At 35.5% G+C, this 21,357-nt stretch overlaps 1 protein-coding gene across 6 annotated transcripts in view; it reads left to right on the top strand.

Moving 5' to 3' along the window:
- LOC106050590 (HIV Tat-specific factor 1 homolog) overlaps nt 1-21,357 on the top strand; it is a 49,074-nt gene that overhangs the window by 8,415 nt on the left and 19,302 nt on the right. For all 6 annotated transcript variants that reach the window (XM_013205592.2, XM_056031446.1, XM_056031443.1 and 3 more), the window contains exons 5-6: nt 1,827-1,996; nt 2,391-2,487. In XM_013205592.2, coding sequence (XP_013061046.2) covers nt 1,827-1,996; nt 2,391-2,487 — 267 coding nt within the window. The remainder of the gene's footprint in view (nt 1-1,826; nt 1,997-2,390; nt 2,488-21,357) is intronic.

Here is a 21,357-nt window from a genome sequence, read left to right as displayed (position 1 = left end):
GGAGATGCTGTTTTCAGAAATGAACATTATAAAGGATAGGCTCGAAAGACAAGTTAAAACCAGCTATCGAAGTTAACCCTAATTAGCTTTGAAAGTGATTAACTCCAAGAGTTAAATTTCAACAAAATCATCAATGACCTTTCGCTGAAAAAAACTTGCAAATTTTCACTCAGTTATGTGGTAATTTAGATTTTTAATTAAATTGTATTTGACTTTAACAACTTACTACATTATTTGTTGAAATGGTTTTATTTGGGGGCAATACAGTTTTGAAAGACTTACTGAATTTTTCCTTAACTTATCTTATCTTATCTTTTTTTGAAAATAATTAGGGGCCTCTACTCCTTTGTTTCCCCGGTGCCTCCACACCTCTAAGCAAGGCCCTCATTTTATGATGTGAACAAGTGCTTTTATTTAAACACTAATGCTCTTTCTGCATTCTTGACAATGATAAATTTGTTGACTGGTGTGAGTATTGAGGCTTGTTTTTTTTTTCTATCACCTATTTTCTGCTGCGGTGTCACACTTTTGTGCTGTCCCACAAGTACTGAATGGTCCCCAAGAATTTTTTTTTTAAATATCCTTGAATTGGAGCATTTGTGACATGTGAGATATTTCCTTCCCTTAATTGAGAAAATCTTCCATCATTGAGACTATCAAACAAAGGCATGACTACTTGAGAGCTGTAAATGTGCTTGGTAGATCAGATCTTGTAAGCACTTTATGTCAATCATCTTTTCTTTTCCTGGGCTATGTCCAGTTGATATAAGCACTTAATATTCACTTTGGATCAATTTTTAGCTTTTAGGCAATCAACTACTGTGAGCTTAGGCTGTTGGTGCAGTGGTCCTGCTTAATTAAAGAAAAGTTGTTTTGTATATGTTATGTTGACAGTTACACTTTGTACAACTGATTAAGAAAAAAATGTAACAAGAATACAGAAAATAATGTTAGTATATGTAAGTTTTAAAAAATCTGGGAAAAACATTGTGTTCGTATCAGTTTGCATGGCATGAAAGAAAACTGCTGAACTAATAAGATATTGACAAACAATTGAAAGCTGTAGAAAAGTTGACAATTATTTCTTACAAGGACGATTTCTTTTATAAAAGAGTATTTTTCTTTATAGTCACTTTTTCAAGACATACATTTGTAGTGATACGAGGCTATAATATTGTAGTTAAATAAAATGCCTTCTATGTAGATGGATACTTCTACAGCACATCAGCAAAATTAAGTCAGAGTTGTCTCCCTTAAAAGATTTTTGTCCCTTTAACTTTAATGCTCCTGATACAGTAGTAAAGATTTAGATGTCTATTTTTACTGACCTTTCTAAAACAAAACACCAGCTTCTTTCAATCTATAGGGCTGATGATGTTTCTATGTCCAGGGTTAACTAGGGTGTCATTTGGCAAGTGTACAAGCATCCACTTTACTTTCCCCCAACTAATGTCTGGCACCCATTAGGGCTGGGTGGACTCAGGGATGTCCTTAAAATCCCAAAAATTAAAATCACAGTCTTCACCAAGATTCAAACTCGGGACCCCTCGGTTTGGAAGATAATAGCTTGTCACTGCCACCATGCTCCCACAAAATTAATTATTTAAACACTCATTTTTCTGGCGCTAAAAAAAAAAAGAAAAAAAATGCATGGGCTACAAGGGAGGTAGGAGAATATAGAAAATAAAAATAGTGATAACTAATACATTTTTAAAGCCTATTAGATAAAAATACATTTACTAAGATTGTCCACATCTATTTAGTTGTTGTTTTTTTTTGTTTAACAGATTTGTATGTATATAAAATTATTTTATCTGCATGTATAGCCAGAATCAGTGAACCTAGCTCTTCAAATTTTAGATGGAATGGACATCCGAGGTAATAAAATCAGTGTAGAGAGAGCCAAGTTTGAGATGAAAGGAGAGTTTGACCCGTCTAAAAAGAAGAAAAAACTCAACAACAAAGCCAAGCAGAAATTGAAAGAGAGACAGCAGAAGTAAACTATTTTCTATGTTTAACTTTCAACTAACGCATTGTTTTGTTTTGTTTTGTTTTTTTTTCTGATTTTTATGGGCAGAGGTCATAGTAATAATAAATAATGCAAATCTAATGGAAAAGCTTACTTGTGAAACATATCATTGTTTTGAAAACATGCCTTTATTTAGCTGATTATCCGATAAACAAATACCTGTTTTTTTTTTTAGCTTTTGTTAATTAGTGAAGTTTACTTAAATTAAGCTTGAAATTCATTGCTTTTTCATAAAAATGCATTTTTGTATTTGATAGTGAACAAATATTTGTATTTTATGTGATGAAAAGACTTTCACTAAATCAATGCTGATATCAACTGAAATTCCTTTGAAGTAAATATATGTGTCTATCTTATCTAGGCTGTTTGACTGGAGACCTGACAAACTTCCATTCCAGAGAGCCAAACACGAGAGAATTGTTATACTCAAAAACATGTTCAACATAAGGGAATTTGAAGTAAGTGTTACGTTTTCATTTTCCTCTCCTACTAACAGGTATACAAAAGTCCGGTCTAAATTGTGTCTGTTTAAACACCAGCCTAAATTGTGTCTGGGTGATTTCTTTCTGACATTATGGGAAATATAAGAAAATGTTTTCAGTAAATAGGTATTGAAACATTTGTTAACACTTCTTAACATGGGAGTTTTATGTAATCATCTAAGTAAACAAGCAAATGTAGATTTACAGACATAGTAGGAACATGTAGGAATTCCTCTTGACTACCAGACCTCCATCTTTGCTTCAATAGACGACCATCTTAAAGAGATGGGACCTTGCAAAGATTGTGATTAAATGATTTCATCTTGAGGGGCCTATGAAGAGTCAATCTCTTGTACTTAAACTTTGGAAGAAAGCTCATTCAAGGCTAAGAAACATTGTTAAATGTTAAGTAAAAACCTACAGAACCTTTACCTTAATAACTTGAATCACTCAAATATGGAACTATGGAGCATTGTGTAGTCTAAAATGACACAAAAGAATCTGAACTCTTCAGATTTTGTCTTGATTAAATAGCATTTTGATAATTATAAGAAAAGAAAAGATTAATAAGAAATATTATATAATAATATAAGAAATATAATAATAAATTTAAGAAAATGTTTTTTCTTGTATGCTATTCCAATGAGCTTCATATAATAGCCCCTCTGATCCTCATTAGTCACTTCAAATTATGCCTGCTGTACTATTTCTTGGTTCAACTTTATATATTTGTGTTATTGCAAAGTGCGAAAATCCGGCATTTTATAGAATGGATTGCAATATTAATTTTTTTGTCTGAAATATTGACATATATTTCGCCATTGAAAAAAAAATGTTTATTAACATAATAATTAATTTTACAGCATAGGACTTACTAACATTTTTCATGAAATACTTTGGACGACTTGTTTTTAATGTTCACTTTGTCTTGTTTTTAGTTTCTTTCTTCCTTGGGGAGTTATTGTTAACACTTTTTTTGGTGCATAATTTTCTTTAGTTCCCTTTTTTTTTTTTTTATGTTTATTTCTTCTAATTCTCCACTAGGGGTAGATAAGTGTCAGAGTGAATGTGAGGAATCATCCTTAGATCATTGTGATTATGAAATGTATTTTACATTTGAATGAAAGCGTGTATGGAGAAAATTACTACAATTTGAAATGTAAAGAGCGTTGTTAATGATAATGTTTAAGCGACTAGATCTAGATTTACAAGTAGGCCTTTAATCTAAATCATTAAAAAAGTTTTAAAAATTGTCCAGTAAATATAATGCCTACTAAAAGCATGATTATGTGTTTTTATTTTGGAGGGGGGGGGGGGGGTAGTATGGTTTGTGACCATGGGGTATTCTAAATAAGGTGCTTATCTATATCTAGTTCTATGACTGACAAAATAAAAATAAAATATGTGAAGAGTGGACTAAGTTGCCAATAGAGATATTATTGTAGATACTGCCTGTGTCACAAAATCAACAAGGGCCAAAAAGTGGATGTGGGCTGTTGTATTGATGGATTTAAAAATGTTCAAGGCAATATACACATGTATCAAATATTTCCACCGTGCTACTGAGTATCAGGTAAGGCTAAGCACTTTTAGAAAGCAAGGACAGACGTTTCATTTGAATATACAAACTGATGAGCCTAAGATGGGTTTGTGCATACTCTACACTAGGGGGTTGCAGGCCTTTCGTTTGTTGGATGAAAGAGACAGAAATAAAAAGGACATAGATTCTGAGGGCTAGAAAATTGTTGGGGATGGAGGAGTCTTGTAATGCAGGCTATTTATTGATGGGTTTAAGAGTGTTCCAGGCAAAATAAACATATACCAATTTATTTTAACTGTAGCATAGCAAGGCTAGTTTATATATGTGTACTATATGTATATATATTTATTTATATGATAAATCTCAACCTTAAGTGTTCTATGTAGTTGTTTGTGATTGAAAAGTTGAAAGAGATAATGCCCTTACATTTTTGTGTTCTATTAAGTCAGCAATATAAAGTTTTTGTGCAGGATAGGGAGCTACATAACAATACCTTGTTGTGTAATGAACTAACACATTTAGTAGAGTTTGTCCTTATGACCAAAGTGGATACTGCTACCTTTTCTTTTTTTTTATCAAATGATGTTCTGGCAAACATTTAAACATTGTGACAGAATAGTAAACTAAAACTGATAACTTGCTCAGGTGAGATTAAAATGCTACTTCTTATTCGAGGGGAGGTCATTTCAGAACTCTTTCAGACCAAAATTGACTTTAATGCATTTCTAGAATTATTTCCCCTTGTAAATGTTTTTTTTTAATTTTGTCTTGTACTATCCACTTACAAAAGCCACAAAACAAATAATTGTAGTTTTTATTATAATTATTTTAATGAAAAGGAAATTGCCTAAAATCAAATATAAATGTCTATTTATGCAGTCCTTTTCTGTGACACTGTCACAAACCAATGTGATAAGATATGACCTTTAAATTTGTTTACAGTGAAAATTGTTACTAGTATGTCATCAGTTACATTCTAGTCAAGTTAAAAATAACTTTGGAAATTCCATATGACATATCGACAGACACTTCTAGAATTATTCGGAGAATAATCATTTGAAAAGGAAGTCAGTTTTGTTTGGCTTCATAAATCTAGTTTTAGAGAAGCTTTACATTTGACTGAATCTTATAATTCAGAGATAGAACTTTACTTATTGAGTTTAGTTCATTTGAATCTCAGTGAAGACTGATTTTGAATTTCGTGATTTTTAGGGCACCCCTGAGTCCACCGAACTTTAATGGGTACCTGACTTAATTTTGGGGAAGTAAAAGGCGGTTGGTCATTGTGCTGGCCGCAGGACACCCTGCTCGTTAACCGTTGGCCAAAGAAACAGATGACCCTAACATCATCTGCCCTATACTAAGGTCTAAAAGGGGAATTTTTTTTTTTTTTTTTTTTTTTTTTTTTTTTAGGGATTGAGAAATTATGTTTTTTTTGCTTCCTTTTGAATTTGCATTACACTTATGTGAAAACATAGAAACTGCTAGATCTAGACTCACTAATCACAAATGAAATCCATAAAATTCCAGCATAACAAGTAACTCAGACTGTGTTTCAAGAATAGCATAAGCATTAACAATATCAAGTATGATTTAGAGCAGTGTTTCCCAAACTTTTTTCCTTAATGGAACACTTTGCAGTTGTTCCAGTAGTTCCTGGAACACCTATTCAGACCTCGTGGAACACTTAGGTGCTTTGGGAAACATTGAATGTAATGTGGAAGACATTAGCCAGTCATCATTAAAATGGTTAGACTCCTTAGACCTAATATACAATCTTCTAGTTTGTTTACTTTGTTGAGCTACTAGTTACAGTTCCTTGAACTCCTTCCACACAAGTCTATTTCTACAATTGTCATTCCATGTTTACAACTCTATTTCATCTGATTTTGAATGAAGATTTTTCTGAAGTTTGGATGTTTGTTTGTAAAATGTTTTGGATGTTCCTTCAGACTTGAACATAATATTCTAGCTCAAACCTCCTGCAGGATGATGGGCGGTGGCAGCAGGCAGGGCATGAACCAGTGACCATTGAGACCATCTGAATGGCAGTCCAGTGCATACCACACAAAAAGGCAGATTGTTGTATTTTTTTTTATCTTTTTATTTTTTTTAGCTAAAGATCTTAATGGGTACCTAAATATCATTGTATCCCTATCTTACAGGCAATACCTACATATCATTGTATCACTATCTTACAGGCAATACTACATATCATTGTATCCCTATCTTACAGGCAATACCTACATATCTTTGTATCACTATCCCACAGGCAATAGATCTATTCATAATTTCATCTTGTAATGATTTACTGTACAAATTGGTATTAAATTAAAACATAAATTTACTAGGAAACCAATCAAATATACTGGTATATTTAGTATATAGCTGTTTTTTTCTCCTCTTTTTGTCTGTTGAAATTTGCTGTAGATAAACTAGCGAGTCCAGGAATAGCTTTACAATTAAGAACAAACCTAGCATTTTTTTCAATGTATCAATACAAACCACTAAAAATACTAAATAAACCAATGCACAACTTCTTTTAATAAGGATAGCATAACTAAGATAAATGACAACTGATTTGTTTTTTAAATAAATTAATACTGATTCATATGACATTGAACCATAACTTACAATTACAAAAACATATGCAAAAAGATTTAAAAAAAAAAAAATTTCTTATTCCATATGCAAGGACAAACACATTAAAGAATTCTTCCTTACCAAGCACAATTGGAGTATAATTGATTAATTCTCTGACTTGTACAAATGATAAAAGAATTGGTTCCCCTTTATTTTCATACCCTCTCCATTCTAATGGTCATTGTGATGAATTGTCTGGTTCTCAGTGAAGTAAGGGAGACTCCATCATGATATCTCAACTCCACTTCCCGGGTTATAATCTTCTGGCATTACTCCTGTGAGGATTTTCATTCATCACTATTCTGTGACGTTTGATCACCATGACCTGTGTTTAGTGTTGCAATGTATGAAGGTAGCCTGGTTTTATGATGGTAATGGTCAGTCCCACCATGCTATGGGTTAATCTTATCTTCATTATGACACACGAGGAGTCATTAGACGTGATGGATGACCATCATACCAATATCTCTGGTGACTCTTTCCTGTTCAGTATAGATGGAATCTTCCCATTACAAATAGTATTAAACTTTAGATTTAGGAGATAAAAAGTTGTTCCTTTATTTTTTATTGGGTTTTATATAGCGCGTTTTGTTTCCTTCTTCATGTTTCTGCAGACATGCTAAGTGCGCTAGAGTTTAATCTCTATGTTGACATGTGGGTGAAAGTGAAAATAATAATAAGTCTTGTCTTCGAGTCCGAGGATTAATGAGGAATGCAGTATTTCCCGTGGCTATGTAGCCCCAGCTGCGACCTACATATTTTTTGCAACATATAGTGCAGGCATAACCATTATCCATCGGTGTTCTATTTAGATTAGATTTTCGCCGTCTGCGTCTGTCCTCAGCAGTGGATTTTCTTATTGTCTCCAATGTGTCTCCCGCGGCCTTTGGAAGTGAGCTCCAGCTGTCTCGTTCTGAAGTCGCCTGCAACCAGGTGCTCTCTACTATTGTCAGTTAAAGCAAGTTGGCGCCTAAGCTGGTCTTTAAAGCGTTTAGAGCCTTTAAGCTCTCAGGAAATACATTTCGGGTCGAGTGGGGATTCGATCTCGATCTCCATTGGTAGGTAGCCCAATGGTTTTTGCCACTGGACCACAGATTCCATATAATTGCGAAATGATATCAATGTAGATCTTAACAACCGACACATCTATATGAACTGTTAGGCATCCGATCCCAACTCCTTTTTTTAGACTTTACAGACCTGGGCCGTCTTGGCACTTTGAATAGCTTACGTTCGAGTGACTGTTACAAGTAGACTTGCGTCTATCGTCACCAAAAACACTTTCGCTTCAAACAGTAACAGTTTTCAATAGAAAACTTTTACCAGTACAATGTTTAGCCGCCTAGGTATATCGCCCCATGTTTTCCTTATAATGCCAGCCTGTTGTAGTTAGTAGCATTGGGTTGCTTGCTCTCATGAAGTCTCTAGAAGCAGTTTGTTTGGACTGTTCGCGTCTGCTCACATTTTATGATGGATAACCTTTATCCACTGACTGACCTGGTCTGACCACTATAGTTATGTCTAGTATGTAATGCGGCCTAATGGGCTTGCTACGGTACGCATCCTCCCCCTCCCCTCAACACCTTGCGTTCCCAGACTGCTAAAGGATGAAGGATTTTCATTCTCTGTCCAGTTTCCCCCCCCCCCCTTTTTTTTTTCTCCCAAAAATGAGTTAGTCCATATGCTAGGAGGAATTACTCTTTTTCGGCATGGGAGAAAATGTCAAACTGCTGGATCGTCTCCCTTAGTTAACTTCTCTGGCTGTCATCCATTAACCCCGCTGGCGCCGCCTCCCAATAGTTTTCATGCATTATTAATCAATGGGTGGTTCCCTGAGGTCAACGTCTGATACACTCAGGTGTGTACACTGACCAGACCTAGATCATGGCACCTAATGGTGGTCTCTGGGTGCCGCAATGAGCTTCCTTTGAGGTCGTGCTTGTTTGTTTCCTTGACAATTGAAAGCTAAGGGCTACAGGTGGCTCATAGTGTGTGATCTTGTGGTACATTCACGTTATTAGTTGAAGGATCTTTACCGCTGTTTTATTGTATTACATCCATACAGTTGCTTAGCATAGTTATATGCAATGTTATATGGCGTAGCAAATGGCTTAATATATTCATACGGATTACTGTATGATGTAGGATGACACTCTTATAGTGATATATAGGGGATTATTATTTTTAATTACTTGTTACAATCTGGGTTTTGGAAGTTTGAATCTTTGATTTCATCGGTTCTTGTTGTCTCAAAAGCTCAATATAAGTAAAACAAAAATGTTGAGATCTTACATTATAATTATTATGATTGTCTAACTTTAAAACAAAGAATTAATTTGTTACCAATCTTTTTGTTGAAAGAGAAACTTGTGTGAGAGATATATTATCTAGTTGAACTATGGAGTGGGGGTGAATATAAATTAATGCCATTTAATAAAGGGACCATTATCTATTATATCTTTTATAGTCGTATATTTCTTCTTATAAACTGCTGTAAAGGCTAGAGATTCATAGCACTCTGCCCCGCTGTGTCTGGTATAGTCCTATCACTATGAATGAAGGACGCACTTCTATTCGAATACAATTGAATGGTCCACTTTCCCTGCTTGACGAGTGCATTCAACAAACCGACTTATTGACTTACTTTAAAAACTCGTTTAACTGCTGTGAAGGTTGCGGATATGTCACATCGTACTAACGCATTGAACGACTGTGGTGGCCAATTGAAGTGCTGGCAAGCGAAGTCACTAAGTTGCACAAGATTGCGAGCCTGTACACATTTGGTCTGCCGTGGTGTTCAGCACTTCTCAGACCATAGTGTAGCATATTTGGTGCTTGAGATGAAACTCGATTGTGTGTTTCTTAGTGAGTGCCGCCCACGAGCCTTAGCTCGCTGTTTCCCAGGCTATCATTTCCAGCACATTTTATACATCACCACCTCCTCTTCTTCATCCTCGTGTAACCATTTGTTGATGTTGCTGTTTGTATTTCTTCATGTTTGTTTGTAATGTACACCCAAGTATAGCCTTCCGATAGCCCTGTCACCCTGCCCCTGTGGCACTCGGGCCCACGTGAGCATCCTAGAGATGCGATGCTCGTGAGGGCCCGCCGATGCTTACGGCGGAGCGAAGACGCCACCTCGGTGTTATGGTATAGAGATTAATGGCGTGTCCGGAGTGATGGCCCCTGAAATGCTATCGCTGGGATCTGAAACTTAATCCGCCAACACTCTTGTATTCCAGAAAGCAAACTGCAAGAGTGTATCCTAGCTATTCGACTTTTTTTTTTTTCATGTTTTGTATCAGACAAGACAGGCCGGGTGTCACGTTGCTATTTCTGGTGGCGTTGTTCGGGCACCTACATTATGTCTGACGTATTACTAGCTGTACGCTTTTATTTAGCTTCTTGAGTCTTATTTATTGCCCATGTTTTGTGTCGACTTCTTTCAAGTTGGCAATCACCGGCGTACATTGATCACATGCAATTAATTATAGGGAACATATTCGTTTCAATATGCTTCATGGTTGATTCATTTGTTGATTCTTTACGGCTCCCGTGTGGAAAAACCGTTGTTGTGTCTGTGTTGTTTGTCTGTAAGTCTGTCATATTTAAATGGCTAAAACGAAAAGGGCGCTATTAAAATTCCGATTCCCTAACCTCTGTCTTCATCAAGATTGACTTTGGCTCAATGGTTTCTTTGGGCCTTCAGAAAGCCTATCTTTCTTTGGTTTGAAAGCCTTAGGTTTTGCTACGTGTGCACGCTTATATAAACTATACACGTTTGAAAAGTAGACATTTTTTTTAAAGCTTGAATACAAAAAAAATAAAACACACCCAAACTTATTAATATGAATCTAATCTTGATTTGTTATGCTCAAAATAACACTGTTATATAAATATATTTGAACCATTCAAACCAGGTGCCTATATGACCACCGGGACGCTTCAAAAGCATTAGACAGTTTCGACTAAGAGACTTTATTTTTTTCTTACTAAGATTTTTTTTAATGATGTCTGTCTGGCAAAAAGTTTGAACACGTAACTTCTCCCACACTTATTGTCGGATCAAGTTGAAACTTGGCACAATTATCCATTGGCGAAGACAATGCATGAATCAATCAAATTAATTTGCCCAAATTACTCAATTACTGGTAATTTATTATTTTGTTTGATATTGACAATGGAAATTAATTCTTCAATATTCAGAGATATGGAAAATATTTTGGGGTTTTCCCCTTAGATAATTGCATACATTATTTCTCCCACACACATTCTCGGATCAACTTGAAACTTGAAACTATTATTTATTGTACCCAACAAAACATACATCAATAGAACAAAAAAACAAAAAAAAACAATCAGTTAATTAATTATTTGTAAATAATTATTTTGTTTAATATTGAAAAAGAGAAATAACTTTTACATTATTATGAGAAATAGTTATAGTTGGGAAGTTTTCCCCCTTAGATTGGTTTTGGTTTTTCTTACAAAGATTAAAAAAAAATATCAACTCACTATGTCTGGTAAACAGTTAGTACACGCCATTTCTCCCACACCCAATCTCAGATCAAGTTGTAATTTTGCACACGTATTTCTAGTACCTGACAAAACAAGGATCAATTAAAAAAAAAAACAATTAGTTAACTATTGCTAATAAATTATTTGGTTTGATGACGAACAAGAGCAAAAAATCGTACTTGACAGATGTAGTTGCATAAGTTGAATTAGTCCCTTTGAAGCACTAGCGAAACCAGAACTTAAGAGGGCTGGGGGCGAATTTTTTCCAAACCCTAACCCTATGCATAAACGCGCGTACAGCATATATATATATATATATACTAGACATATGTTACCCGCGACCCGCGGGTCTTTATTTGCGCATTACTTTCGATATAGTCACTAAGAGTGTTTTGTAAACAATTAAACGAAACAATAATGTAATAAGTAAAGCGAATGTGTCAATGTAAAAATAGTGTGAATGAAGCTATCAAATCAAAATTGCTAATAGGCTTAATTAAATCCATTTTTTTTTTCAAATTAAAACATTTGCTTGTAGGCCTACATATATTTGATTAAAATTTGAGATGAATATACTAAATTTTGTATGTTCATGTGTATAAAGTATAAAGTAGATCTTGAGGTAGACGTTCATGTGTATAAAGTATAAAGTAGATCTTGAGGTAGACGTAGATCTAAATCTACACTAATTTAGAGTTCTGTGCTGCACATGCGTGAACTTTTTTTCATGAATGAATATAGGCCTATCTCAACACGGCTACGCAGCTTTAGCGAACAGCGAACGAATGTATTAGAAATGCTTTAGAAAAACAAATTTGAATGTTAATTTGATTAAAATATCAAATGAATGGACAATAATTAGTATGTTTATGTGTTAAAGCATAAAACTATCTTTGCGAAAAGAAGTTTTATCATCTTAGAGTTCAGTAAGAGTTTTAGACCTAGGCCTAGGAATAGACTCAGACCTCAGAAGAGAGATGTGTTAATGTGTAACCATTTGGTAATGTCTAATGAAAGAATGTTCGCCAGGAAATCTGTAGATATCAGGAACTAATTTATGTAAAAAAATGCTTTTGGATAATCTAGTGGATCTAGTGGATTGGATTTAGATGTATGTTAAACGTAGCTAATGATCCTTTCACGTTATTTCTGTTTCGCTACGAAAATAAAATTAGTTTTGAGAAAATGGGTTTACCCGAAGGAAGTCGATACATTCTTATCTATTAAAAACGAAAAGAGCGATAGCTTTGTTCAATGAATGGGATTATAAAGTGAACAATTAAACGAAATTATATTTAGTACGCGATTCATGAATGAATATAGATCTAGGCCTATCTCAACTCGGCTTCGCAGCTTTCGTAGGTGAATGTAGCTTTAGAAAACCAAATTTGAATGTTTATTTGATCAAAATATGAAATGAATGGACTTTAATTAATATGTTTATGTGTTAAAGTATAAAACTATCTGTGCGAAGAGAAGTTTTATCATCTTAGAGTTGAATTAGAGTTTTAGATCTAGGGATGGGATTATAAAGTAAACAATTAAACGAATTAATATTTAGTACGCGATTCATTACTGAATTGTCTAATGAAAGAATGTTCGTCAGGAAATCTGTAATCACAGATATAAGGAACTAATTAATGTAAAAAATGCTTTTGAAACACAAAATTGAAGGTTAATTTTATTATATAATGAAATCAATGGATCTTCTTTTGTCTTTTCATGTGTCAAAGTAAAAAACTATCTGCGCAAAGTGTATTTCTTAAAATTAGATCTAGGTCTAAATCCTTTCTATCTTTTCTCATGTCAACATTGTAGACATGGCCTAGATCCATAAAATACTATAGCTGTAATAGAGTCGGACAACTTTATTTTTTTTTGAGGGTCTTACATTTGTTTTAGGGCTACAATACATTCACTAAGGTCTAAGTTGGTACCCAAGGAACATTCCTGCCTAGTTTTATCAAGATTGGTCAAGCGGTTTTGATGTCTATAAGTAACATACATACATACATACATACATACCCCTCACATTCTACTTTATAATATATATATATATATATATATATATATATATATATATATATATATATATATATATATATATATATATATATATATATTTAAAAAGCAGTGTTTCTCAACCTTCGGCGAAAAAAAAACGCGATGTTCAGGCCTTGCTCTTGACATCTAGGGAGTCTGGGGGAGCGCCTGTAAGCTCAACCTTGCATTCTTCACTGCAGAAACGGATTCTCCTGACGTCTACAGCTCATCATTCATCCTATTACAAAGGACCTTTTGAATAATGTTTTACTTAAAAAATATTCTAATATGAATTTACAGGCCCCTACTACATTGCAATTACAACCGATTGGTTCCTTTAAAAAGATAAAATACCCCACATATTTAGATTAAGGCATTGAAGATCGCCGCCGAAAAAAAAATTATTAGAAAAATACTATTTTTTAAAAAAAGCTCATTTGTAAGTGGTTCATTTTGTTCACTAGGCATGTTTGTAACTTTTTTTGTTACAGATCTTATGAGATCTATAATCCAAAGTTCTAAAAACAAAATTCGGAATTGGTAGGAGAAATTAAGTGGACCAATTAGTTTCTACTTTAATTTGTTTTGCATTTTTAGGATTCAAGCATATATCGTGAGTGATAGTCCCAAATTTATTTATACAATAGAAACATTTCAGTATGAGTAAATATTGGGAAAAAGGTGACTAGGGAAATAATATTTGGGTTCAGAACTCATCTCAATTGTTACCCTTATACTAAACATTTCGTATGAATTCTAAATTTTCCAAAGCAAAGTCTTTCTTAAAATAAATATGTAAATCATGTGCAATTACAGAAACTCTGTCGCCACATTCAACTATTCTGTTTTAAAACGTCATGTCTTCGCCTGGAAAAGGAAGGGGGCAGTAGAATGAATACGATTAATCCTCGCTCCTTTTTATAATTTCTGCAAAGTATTGCATTTGGCATTAAGGAATAGGGGTGGAGCGACTGGATATAACAATTTAATGTATAGCATATATAAATTATATTAGTGACATTTTTTAAAATTTTGTAATTTCTTAACTAAAATATAAAAAGAAAAAAAAGTAAAGTATTGGTTTGTCCGAAGGGCGATTGCATGTACCCCACCTGGTACAACCCTTTTTCATTTAAATTTACTAATGATAAAATTTGAGATCAGATTGTGTGTGCGACATTACATACAAATGGGTTCAGATGTCAATATGTAGCTTATATTATATAATTAGTATATATTAAAAACATAAACTAATAAATTCGGGGGGGGGGGGGGTCTGCCGAGTGGGGGGGGGGGCGATCGTCCCTACCGCCCCCCCCCCCCCCCCCCCCCCACCTGGATCCGCCAGTGCTTTGAAGCCCTAAGTGAACTATTTTAAAAAATGAGATCACGGTTACATTCACACAGATACCCCCCTTCCCTTATTCCCAAGTGGTCCAGACAAGTGATAGGATCATAGCGCATTGAGAAAGTTTAAAGCTCAACAAAAACAATTGGTAAAAATATTTCTACCCGCACAGATTTATTATTGCTATTTATTATTGTTTAACTATTTTTTATTTGATTTTACCTTTAAAAGAAAAAAAAACAACAACGTCCTCTGGCCGTGTCTGTTGTTGACTTTGCTGCTCTTTGATGTGTCGATTCTTGCTCGCCTTGTTTATTGCGGTATCCGAGTCTTCTGACGCGTTGCAACACCGTACAAAATTTCCGTTCTACGGGGCGCGGGCTGGCGTCATCAATACTTGTTTCCGTTTGAATCTGTGACGACATTTGCACATGTCTAGGTGTTGCTGGCGCTCATCTTGAAGCATCTAGCTCGTAGCTCACTGCACGAGATGCCATTCTTTAGTTTTGATTTGCTGGAACTTTCACACTCGATCAACGGTCCAGTTTGTCAAGCGGGTCGGGGGGTGATAGATGAAAGGAAACAACGGCGAATAAATTTACTTCTGATTGACCCTTTGCGACATTTCCCTGCCATGGGCATAGCTTCCCACATTTTTCATTCATGAACTTGAATGTGGGTATTAAATTGGACAGCTTTCAAGGGGACACAATTGTTTTGAAAGGGAGGTGATAAGTTGTTACGTAGCTACCACATTTGTTTCTTTTCAAAAGAATATGCAGAGTCTGTAGGTGTTTTTTTTTTCTGTTCATAATTAGCTTAGACACACGGAGTAATGAATGTTAGTATTTGAGCACAACAGTTACATGTGCTAGGTGAAAAAGGTCACTTTGGTGATTAATTTAAACACGAAAAGAAAACGCCTAATCAATAGTTTCTATTATAGGGCGCAAAATTCCATCAGTTGTGCGTTAACAAAGTTCACGGTCACTGCCAAAAAAGGGTATCTACAAAAAACAAAAACAAAAAAAAACTTTTACTGTGTATAGCTTCAAGCCAATTCAAATGTTAAATTTTTTCACAAAGCTTACATCAACTCACTCTGTCCGTCTTGTAAAAAGTTAGTACATGTTATGTCATCGGATCAAGCTGAAACTTTGCACAATTATTTCTTTTACCTGAGAACACAAGAATACAAATAAACCCAATTATTTATTTTATCTGACTAATGAATAATCAATCTAAAAAAATAACCATTCAGCTAATAAACTATTGGTAATTAATTATTTTGTTTGATATCGAACAAAGGAAAGAAATTGTACTGGACTGTTGTGGGGGGTATACTATGTAGGCCTAAAGTTAGAAGCTAACAATAGATAACTATCAAACTTTCTATTTTCATAGAGATTCGCTGGCACAATTGTTCTTGTGTTGAGTACTGAGCCCTCGAGTTCGAATTCTCAACTTTTTTTTTATAAATGCAGTTAAAAAATAATCACGCTAACATTTACCCAGGTACCCCATTCTCCCCCCCCCCCTTTTTTTTTTTTATCCTAAGTGATAGGATCATGATTTCAGACTGTATTGACAAACTGAAGCTGACAATTCGTAATGATACGTGAGTCTGGACTATCCACTTTAGTAATGTATAGTTTTGTTAATAGGGTTGATTTGAAATACACTTGAGGAAAAAAAATAACCTGTATTGCAAGTGATTGTTCTAATATAAAGATTGCAGTTGCACGCGAATGCTTTAATGAACATTCGTTGTTGTTTATTCTCTGACGTTACTTTGTGGCGGCGTTCAATGTTTCTTGCTCTGCTGTGGTTGCACCTGAAGCCAGCGTTGAACGACAAGTGAAAAAGATGGCGCGAAGGTGTTGGAAATAAAGCGACTGTTGAAAGCTTGAACGTTCGATTGTTTGGCCTTAAGACCTCGCCTTGTCAGAATGTCATGTGGATCTTTCATTTCTTGGCGTCTACATACAAATGGACTACAGTGTTCATGTTTTGTGTGTTTAAAGGTCTTACTAAGCCAGTCTCCCAACCAATAGTTTTAAATATGTAGTCTACTGGCAATTTTCAATAGTAATTTCATGTCATGTCTTAGTACGGGTAATTAGTGTGGTTCTGTCGCCTGTACCTGTTCCAAAAGACCCTCCTCCCTTTTTAGTAGTGAAGAGAACCACCACAAAACTTTAGTGATAAATGAGGAGGAGTGAGAATCGATGGCACCAACGTCCGTACTCATTCATTCATTACTAAAACTGTGGCTAATGAATGAAACGACTCCTGGAAATTTTTTTTACGGTACTTCATAATACTCAAAAGTCTTATGGGATACAAAGGGGCAGAAGAAAGAAGAGTCCTATCCAGCCGAGTACATAAACCTACTAAGCAACTCTCGTGTGTTTGTCACTCTAGATCTAATGTACGAGTTGGTTCTGGCCCTCCCATCCTCCCACTGTGGTACCTGTACTGATCTTTCACCTTTTCTCCGACGTTTTCTCTCATCCTTTATCTCAAGCCTCTTCTTCCCAACACCTAAACCTCACTCACACAACTTTCCCACACCTTGACCTCGCTCATGATGTCAGTCTTATGCAGTTGGGATAATGGGTTCACCAGCTGACCTCTGACCTTTCTGTTCAATTACAGAAGCCACGTTATTTTGTTGGCCCGTAGTTCAGGACTCAAAGCTGTTTCTAGTCTAGTTACAGCCCACTGAAACTTTGACTAGCTAAAGAAAAACCTCACAAAAATATTTTTACAGTAATCTAGTCAACACGTACCTTTGATAGTTGATATAGATCATTGTGGTGAAAAAAAGTAGCTCCTTGGACGTTTAGCCGTTATAATTTTGTCAAAAAAACGTTTAGTTTGTAAAAAGGAAATAAATCTAAATTTGGCTAGAGAACCAGAAAATATTTCTGCATTTTAGAATTATAATACTAAAGAGTTAAGTAAAGTAATGTGAACATTTTGCGGATCTTCTAGGTCTAGACCTTAAAGGCCTATCATTAGAATACTATCATGCCTAGTAGATTTATACATTTGCTTAACCAGGATTTTTTCTCCTGGGATGGGTTGGGGGGAATAGGGCGAGGTAAAAACTAATGTAATATTACTTGACTACATCGAGATTTGAACTCGACATCCCTCCTCCTCCCCACAATCTTTTTTTTTTTGAAATATGTAGCCAAGTTGTTTATGCCACTCATTAAAATGTTTAAAATCCATTTTGTTTTCTTTTATTGGTTCTTTTGTTTTAATCGAATCTTATGGGAACCGTCTCCCCCCCCCCCCCCCCCCCCAGTTATTGTGTATAGGGTTTCATCTCTAAATGCCAAATAACTCGCAAAAGCTCATAATGTCTACCCGTTAGGACTTTTTGTTTTCTTTTAGTACATTTGTTTGGTTTCCCATAGGTGTGAGTGCACTCGTGTATAGGTCAGTGGCTATGACTGTGTGTGTGTGTGAGCCTGTTTGTCTGTGCGCGTGTGTTGATACAAGGATTACACGAGAAGAAGAATAAAACATTGTGTAGGGGGGTGCTTATGACAAACAAACAGGGGAGAATAGAACACAGCGAGGGTGATCTTTACCGGTGTTTGATTGTACCATCTTGACTTGTTCAGCCACAGGTCTCCTCTGCATGTGTGGCTTGGGGGCTCTCAAACGATCACTTATTGACCCCCTAGCTCCCGCTGTGTTTAGTGCTCTCCCTTGGTGGCGTGAGCGTGGGGCACGAGATGAAAATTTGAAGGAGACTTTCCATGTAAGCACATTTTGTTTTGGGGCTTCACATTGCAATGGTGAATTGTGGATTGTAGAACTTTAAGAGACACGATGATAGGACTTCTTCCTCGTTCTCATTATTATGTTGGAGCGTTCAGATGACTTAGACCAACATATGAGATGAACTGTGGTTTCCCAATCAGGGAGCTCTCCAAATAATGATGGGACTGTTTTGTTCGATCTCGCCTTGGTGCCAGAACATTTTTTTTTAATATCTATAGTGTAGAGAGCCTTATAACAAATCTATCGCAAGTCTTTTCTTTTCTTGGTACCATCTTTATAAGTCTAACATTCAGTGGTTATTAAGAGAAAAATAATTGCTCTATAGGCTGTGTAAAGGAGGTATTGTCTTTTTTTTTTTTTAAGTATTTTTTTAAAATGTTTTTTTCTTGTTTTCGTGTGAGCAAGCAAGTCTTGTCAATGTTTCACTAAGCTATCATATAGAGTACTTTAGTTTACAACACTACTGCCAGGTTTAGCTATCTGAACATTAACAAGATTACCAAAAGAGTTTTTATCACATAAACTCAGAGGCGGCCTCCATCGAATTCACCAATGTACCAGGAATATTTAAGTTTAGTTTTGGTCGTTGAAAGTAATAACATTTAGAAATCATTGGGCACTAAAATAATAAAAATAAAATTAATTTTTCTTTTCAAAATCTTTCAGAATGATTTTTTATCAAACATAAGTTCTTTTTCAATAACAAGACAAATTTCCTTACGGATAATAAAGATTATATATATATATTCATTAATTCAGGTTCCCCTTTTAGACCTAGTGATCTATGGGGCAGATTATGTAAAGGTTAATATCTCCCCTTCCATTTGTCATACAAACTAGATGTAAATCTAGAACTAGATACAATATACAATCTTAATGTGGAGAAAAACATTCTAAAGAAAGCCGAGCTTGAGGATCTATTAGGAATGATATTGTCTTGCAGTTGCACTATTTCGTTATGTATTGAAAAGAAGAAAAAAAAAGGATTCTAAAGACAAATATTAATATTGTCAATCGATCTTTCTAAATGATGCAAATCTGATAAGTTTTTAGACTCGGTGTACACTGAAGTGAAAGCGCAAGACAAAACGAAATTGTGATAATTATCAAACCCGTACCCCCCCTTTTCTCTCTCTCTGGTTGGAGTTTGTTCATAAAGTTGACTAAAACTCTCGTTGGTTTTTAGGATAGCGAAGTGGTGGCTGAATGGTCAAGCTCTTGGATTCCGTGCCGAGGGGTCTAGAGTTTGAATCTCGACGAAGACTGGAATTTTGAGTTTCGGAATTTTTAGGACGCACATTTGTGTGATGGGTACGTGGCATTATTTAGTGCTGGCCCACACGACTTGTTACCTCGTTAGTTCTCAAAGCTGGATAAAACTCGTTAAATGAATTACTATAGCGATTTTTTACTCTATTTTCAAGTCGTTTTGTTTTGTCTGTGACTGTGTTGAATGTATATGTTTAGTGGCGTTCGTTTCACACACCACTTGTTGCCCCATGTTTTAAAGACTGACATTTAAGGGTACTGCTGCGTAAAACCCCCCGGTGAATCCCGCGCTTGTTAGAAAACTGTGGGAAATCTCTGGGCGTTACTCTCTGCCCTGGACCCAAGCATGGTGGGAAGTTCAACAAATACTTTAAATCATGAGCAGATCTACCTCTTCGCCTCGCGCTGAAACTCAATCCGGTGTCGGCACTCTCTGTACGGTTGTCGTTTTGACAACTGCATAAAGATAGTTTCCTAAAACATTCTTAAATGCCATCGTTAGGGGGGAAAGATCTCGATTTGGGGCTTATCTTCATTGGAGCTACGCTTCATATATATTTTTTCTGTTTCTTCCAATTCTGTGTTAAGAAATCCGGCCAACAAACGCGTTGCTCGAGCCTTCGGGTTTTCCCCGTGTTTCTAGGCGGGTTGCTAACAGACGCTGAGGTAGGCTTCCTATTTAGACCACCCTGATACCATTGTTTCAGCTGGAACGCTTATTTCATGTAGTGTTACCCCTCTCCTTTCTTTCTTTTCCTCTTTTTATTGTCTCCGTCTCTCCCATTCTGCCCCCTCCTCACTTCTATTTGTTTCTCTCTCCTTCTTGTTCTATAACCATGCCGTTTTTTGTTTTAGTTATTTAGTTTTAGTTGCCTTGTATTCAAAGATTTAGGAGATTAGAATTAGTGAAGTGCCCTTGTCCTAACATTATATACACGAAACGTTCTAGTATTGATTCGAGTCCAATTGTGATGCCCAGAGGTTTCTATAAATAAGGTAGAGGTGTCTTGCTGTACAGCTCTTAACGTTAAGGAGAACAAACCATCCCATTTCATTGCTCTCAACTACCAGCGTATATTTACATAGTGTACCACAAGATTAGACTCGTACATGTTCTAAAGAAGTAAAAAACAAAATTGGCCTGCACTAATATGTGCATTGAAAGACCACAGCATTAGGTATTTCTCTCGTTTATTCCCAAAGATTTGGTCACTGTAACATTTTCATTGTAGGTGCAGTGGCTGAGTGGTAAAGCGCTTGGCTTCTGAACCGGGTGTCACAAGTTCGAATACTGGTGAATTCTGGGATTTTTAATTTTTGGATATTTGTGCGTCTTTTGAGGCCACACAACTTTAATGGGTACCTGATATTAATTGTGGAAAAATAAAGGCGGTTGGTCGTTGTGCTGGCCACATAACACCCTCGTTAACCGTAGGCCATAGAAACAGATGACCTTTACATCATCTGCCCTACAGATTTAAACATCTAAAAGTGGGGCTGCTAATGTCATTACAAGAGGTTTCAATCTGGTTAGTTCACATGACTAGTCTGTTTGACTTACTTATCAATCTCAGTCTCAACACCAGACTTTTATTTTTTATTTTGTTTGTTTTGGTTGGAAACATCATTTTACTACTGATTTTATTAGGTTCCTAATGTTCATTTTATTCTCATTTTCTTTTTT

The sequence above is a fragment of the Biomphalaria glabrata genome, chromosome 6 (genome assembly GCF_947242115.1).
Source record: "Biomphalaria glabrata chromosome 6, xgBioGlab47.1, whole genome shotgun sequence".
Classification (NCBI taxonomy): domain Eukaryota; kingdom Metazoa; phylum Mollusca; class Gastropoda; family Planorbidae; genus Biomphalaria; species Biomphalaria glabrata.
This window is presented reverse-complemented; position numbering and strand designations above follow the sequence as displayed.